The 5,031-nt window shown below is 52.9% G+C and overlaps 4 protein-coding genes across 7 annotated transcripts; 3 read left to right on the top strand and 1 right to left on the bottom strand.

Annotated features, from left to right (window-relative positions):
- Positions 1-290: 290 nt before the first annotated feature.
- KVP18_000552 (uncharacterized protein) lies at positions 291-1,050 on the top strand (the record flags this gene model as incomplete). 2 transcript variants are annotated; one of them, XM_067949753.1, is made up of 2 exons in its annotated part: positions 291-576; positions 605-1,050. In XM_067949753.1, 2 exons carry the CDS (start codon positions 291-293, stop codon positions 1,048-1,050), a joined length of 732 nt encoding a protein of 243 aa, XP_067812142.1. The 2 variants fall into 2 exon arrangements, with proteins under 2 accessions (XP_067812142.1, XP_067812141.1); XM_067949752.1 differs by lacking the exon at positions 291-576 and having other exon boundaries at positions 634-1,050.
- A 158-nt stretch (positions 1,051-1,208) lies between these two features.
- KVP18_000551 (uncharacterized protein) lies at positions 1,209-1,604 on the top strand (the record flags this gene model as incomplete). 2 transcript variants are annotated; one of them, XM_067949750.1, is made up of 1 exon in its annotated part: positions 1,209-1,604. In XM_067949750.1, the coding sequence occupies one exon, from the start codon at positions 1,209-1,211 to the stop codon at positions 1,602-1,604; it is 396 nt and encodes a 131-aa protein (XP_067812139.1). The 2 variants fall into 2 exon arrangements, with proteins under 2 accessions (XP_067812139.1, XP_067812140.1); XM_067949751.1 differs by having other exon boundaries at positions 1,242-1,604.
- Positions 1,605-2,367: 763 nt separating this feature from the next.
- KVP18_000553 (uncharacterized protein) lies at positions 2,368-4,359 on the top strand (the record flags this gene model as incomplete). Of its 2 annotated transcripts, none has more annotated exons than XM_067949755.1 (1): positions 2,368-4,359. In XM_067949755.1, one exon carries the CDS (start codon positions 2,368-2,370, stop codon positions 4,357-4,359), a length of 1,992 nt encoding a protein of 663 aa, XP_067812144.1. The 2 variants fall into 2 exon arrangements, with proteins under 2 accessions (XP_067812144.1, XP_067812143.1); XM_067949754.1 differs by having other exon boundaries at positions 2,674-4,359.
- Positions 4,360-4,457: 98 nt separating this feature from the next.
- KVP18_005084 (uncharacterized protein) lies at positions 4,458-5,031 on the bottom strand (the record flags this gene model as incomplete). Its single annotated transcript, XM_067949432.1, has 2 exons — positions 4,458-4,742; positions 4,777-5,031. Coding segments are annotated over 2 exons (540 nt in total), but the record flags the coding sequence as incomplete, so codon positions are not given.

Below are 5,031 nucleotides of genomic sequence, written 5' to 3'. Positions count from 1 at the left end.
GGCTCATCATGATCAGAGGAGAGACGGTCGTATCGCTGACCGCAGAGGCGCCGCCGCCAGTGGTTGCTCGGCCGAGCCAACAGTCGAAGTTAGCCAAAGGCCAGGCCGCTGGTCGGGGTTTGCCGGTGGCGCCCATGGGTCAAGCACCCTTGGGCTTAGCAGGACCTGTCAGAGGCGTGGGGGGAGCCGCGCCAGTCGGCCTCATACCGACAAGACCGGCATGACAGTCTCCTATGTGATGTCGAGTGAACGCAATGAAGAAACTAAATTGCCGGTGTATTTTAATTTAAATGTCCAGAGCGCGAACTCAAGACCCCGAGGCCGGCCCAACCCCCCTGTACAACACGCCAACCTCCAGCCTGTCACCTGTAAGACCCAGGATCCGGAGTGAAACTGCCTCTGGCAGCTACACTGACTGGTCAGGGCTCATTGGATTGTGGGTCACGGGGGGCCTCATCCTCAGCGTGCAGTCCATCTATGATGTGGACACGGCCACGCTCGTTCACAGACTAAAAGAGCTCTTGGCCCCTTCGTTAAGCTGCCTGGTCCAGCCTACCGATTCATGGGGTCCTAACGGTAGGTCCATTGTGGTTCAAGCATGCAGCCAATCCAAATTTCTGGCTGTTATTCTGGATGCCTCCCACAGCCGCAATGACCTTCACCTTGGCGCACGCCCTAAATCCGATGTCCAGCGACTCCAAGCTGAACGTGCTCTTGCTGGGCCTACGTGTGGCAGGTGTGTGTCTGGGGCTGCCGGTTGTGGCAGCAGTAGTGGCGGGGGTGGTTCTGGGCGAAAGCGCCGGCAACACGCTCATGTTGAGTAGCGTTATGGCATCATCGTCAGCAGTTATTCCTCCCACATTACTGATGGCAGGGCTGCTGCCAATGGCCTTGTTTCAGACCTTGGCTGTAATGGTTTCTTCCTCACTGGCAGGCTTCTTCCTGTACAGGGCGACCCTACCCAGACTGCACGCAACGCACATAAGGATTAGAGTGCTGGCGGCGCTGTGGGCCATCGTTCTCGCTACGGTTCAACTTACCGTAATCTAGAACTGCTTCTCTGCCGTGTAAATCATTCTGCATCCGTCACATTGCTTAAACACTCCAGCCTTCAGTGCGTTTCATCTCGCGCGGGCCTCCAACTCCTCAGTCTCGGAGACAAAACGCACTCCGACAATTCTCGATTTGTACCCGGCTTAAGGAGCCCTATGTCTAAAGCCACTGTGCACGTGAAACGGTTCATGACCAACCCCCTTCTGCAGAGGAAGCAGTTCGCTCTGGATGTCCTTCATCCCGGCCAGAAGGGCTGCTCCCTGCAGGAGGTCCGTGACATGGTCACTAAGAAGTACAAGGTCGCAGAGCCCAATTGCGTGGTTATCTTCGGTCTCAGAACTAAGTTCGGAGGTGGACGTACCACTGGATTCGGTCTGATCTACGACAACCTCCTCTGCATGAAGCAGTTCGAGAAGCACTACCGGTTGGCTCGCATGAAGGTCCCCAACATCACGGCGCCGAAGCGAGCGAACAGACGCGCGAAGAAGGACGTCAAGACCCGCAGAAAGAAGCTCCGAGGTGCTGCCAAGAACAAGATCGTGGTGAAGTAAGCTGGGTGATGACAATAGGGACTCTTAGACCGCATTCACAACTTGCACATATGTAGACTTATAGGGGCAAAGACTAATCGGTACATCTCCAGTTCTCCTATTACTGGGCAGCTGAAAAAGTCGCTCACAAAACCCAAAAAGCCTATACAAAACCCAAATCCTCTGGCAACGTCGCTGACATCTCCGGTTCTCCTATTACTAAAAGCCGATACAAAACCCTCTGGCAGTTGAAACGTCGCTGACAAAACGGGAACGAAAGCCCACCCTACATGTTTAATGTGGGGTGCCGACGGCGACAATAATACGAATTCTATAATAACAGCTGCAAGCTTGGCACACGATCTTGGTCCTGGTGGGCCGTCCACCGGGTAGATGACGTGTGGAGATTCTACTCAGCGGTGTGCAGAGGCTTCCCTCACTTGTACTGCCAAGAGTCATAGCCTCCAGCGGTCTCTGATGAATGCACACTTCATGTGTAGCAAAGGAGACCGCTACAATGAAGGCTGTTTGTATCATCTCGTCTTTCGTTGATGACTTGGGCGGCCTGCGATTCTTAATGCGTTGTTCTGTGTTGCATGTGTTGGTTTGCAGATTTATTTCGTTGCGATTGAGTGGGTTCCAATTTGTGCAGCCTACATCAAAGCATCTTGGTACGAAAATCTATCGGAACGCTACCGATCGCCACGTTTCAGAAAACGCCTATACCTAGAAACTGGAACCGAGTCAAGAAATACCAAGGATTTCCAGATATTCGCCAAAAGTTATGAAAATCGCGACCCAAGCCAGAAATTTGGCTGGACCTCCAGTAGAAGCCATTCTGCTTGCGTCCTTTGTCAACGCCTATCGACAGAGGAAAGTAGCTACCTCAGCGGGTGTTGAATCGATCGAAACATCCAATCGGACAAACACCCCTGAAACCAAAACCTTGCCCTTGTCCACAGTCAATGTGAGGGAGCGTGTGGCTATGTTTTCCACACCTCCCACGTTCCAGAGGCAGACAAACCCTGTTGTGTCGGCTTCTTCGCCAAGCGATAGTGTGGTGAGGGCGGATGACGTGAAACGTTGTCCAATGTCTGCTAGGGACGTCCCATCCAAGGACACAGGCGTTCCGCCGAAGAAACCGGCCCGTTTGGTTGGTTCGTTTGCCCAGCTTGCCGAAGATCAACCTGGCAAAACTGCGACATCACCCACTCTGCCGAATAAACCGAGCCAAGAGCAACCTGGCAAAGGTCAGACTTGGAGACCTTCCACGACCGAGAGAGGGCATTCACCTTGTGTAAACACTAAGAAACCGACCCATTTGGTTGGTTCGTTTGCCCAGCGTGCCGCAGATCAACCTGGCAAAACTGCGACACCACCCCCTCCGCCGAAAAAACCGATCCGTGTGGTTGTATCGTTGGCCGAAGAGCAACGTGGCAAAGGTCAGGCTTGGACCCCTTCCACGACCGAGAGAGGGCATTCACCTTGTGTAAACCCATTGCTGAAGCCGCAGACCTTGATCGATGGGAGACCTGTCCCACCGCCGAAACCGACGAACGTCCCAGACCCCAACGAACAGTCTTGGATCACTAGAAATAGCCACAACCATCCGATTCTGGTCGTCCAACCTCTGCCCGCGGAGATCCCCGACGCGACACAGCACCTGAATCTCCCTCCGGTTGTCAAAGGACAGCACCCGAAAACATCGCGAATTCACGTGTATGAAGAGATTGCTAATCCTGTTGATGGCAGATTTAGTGTGTCCGACACAACTCTACAGCTGAGTGGTGAAGAGGACGGGGCCTCCGTTGGAGACGACCAGGACTCTTCTGAGTCTGGTGATGGCGGATTCAGTGTGTCCAACACAACTCTACAGCTGAGTGGTGAAGACGACATGGCCTCCGTTGGTGGCATAGAATCGGCAAGCGACGACGAAGGGTTGTCCGTTGATTCCGCCAGCAGTGATGGATCCTTCAGCCGCCTTAGTGGCTTTATGTCCTCGATTCCCGGCAATCTGAACGCCTTAAAACGTGCAGTGTCGTACAGAGCCACAACGCTGTTCAGAAAGAAGCGTGGCCCCCGCCGTACATCGACCCACAACATACCAAACATTTTGCCTGTACCAACGCTTAGTGAAGGCAACCTCGACCTGTGCCCCACGCTATCAGTGGAAACTATCCAGGCCAAGTTCAATGATGCTGAGACGAACCTTGATTTCAACACCCGCGCACTGCGAGACGTCGGGCCTACGCAAGGTGATAACGGTTGGCTCCTCATGGACGTATTACTTTTGGACATACTGCACCAGTTGAAGGCTGACGTGCTCATCGACTTCAAACCGCGCGGGCGTGCCGATACCTTCGTTCACAGCTTCTCTACCACTACTACTAACACACCGTTGCCGCTGTTCCGGGTGAACCCACTTGTATTCATGACCGACGACCTCTCGCATTGTGCCACACTCATTCATAATCCGTCTCTGACACAGATAAAAGAAAGTATGCTGAACTTCCTTCGGATTCTCAGCAACTCCGTCAATCAGACAGCTGATACGTTCGGATTCAGCAAAGTGACGAAACCGTCGAATGAAGACGTGGACATCTACATCCGCCACAATATCAATCCAGGCTGTCTCCAGTCTGACATTATGACACTCGTCTACGACTGGAGTCTGGACCCGGAGAAGGATGTGGATTTCCTCACTGATGAGCTGACAAAGGCCGCGAGGAAATACTATGACTTCGAGCGGCATCCAAGGTACACTCAGATGCTATGAAGCTGTTAAGCTGATTAAATGAATTGATGATCTCTGATGTTTAGGTCGCGCCTCTTGGAAGTTGTTACGTACTCTTGAGAACACAATACAACTCACGATCATAAAAAATCCTCTGACAGGATTTCGACGATGGCCTCGTCGTCCTCGTAGTGCACTCCAGCGTCGTAGGCCTCCATCATATCGTCCGTTGGTTCAGTACCACTGGGACTTCCGAGGAAGCTGCCGACTGCAGCCAGAACAACGAGGGCGCCAGCGCCGGCGGCGGCAATTCCAATCACGGCTCCTCCGGCGGCTGCAGCGACGGAGGTGGTGCTCTCGAGACCTGTGGTGCTCTCGAGCCCCGTGGTGCTTTCGGGAGTGGTTCTGGGCACATAATAAGAAATCTAAATCGCGCCGTAAAACAAATGTTCGACTTACGCTGGTGCGCTGGTAGTTGTGAGCGTTGTGGTTGTTGGCTTGGTAGTTGGTGTCGTAGTCGTAGTGGTGGTAGTAGTGGTGGTAGTAGTGGTTGTGGTTGGTGTTGTTGTGGTTGTTGTTGTCGTTGTTGTGGTTGGTGTTGTTGTGGTTGTTGTTGTCGTTGTTGTGGTTGTTGTTGTCGTAGTTGTGGTTGTAGTGGTTGTTGTTGTTGAAGAAGTTTATATGAATATGGTAGTTGTGGAGGTGGTAGATGTT

Source organism: the organism of the source record quoted next, assembly GCF_019968955.1.
Source record: "MAG: Porospora cf. gigantea A chromosome Unknown PgA_NODE_1715_length_5031_cov_329.912, whole genome shotgun sequence".
NCBI lineage: Eukaryota > Apicomplexa > Conoidasida > Eugregarinorida > Porosporidae > Porospora > Porospora cf. gigantea A.
Note: the sequence above shows the minus strand (reverse complement) of the source record. Positions and strands in the feature narration are given on the sequence as shown.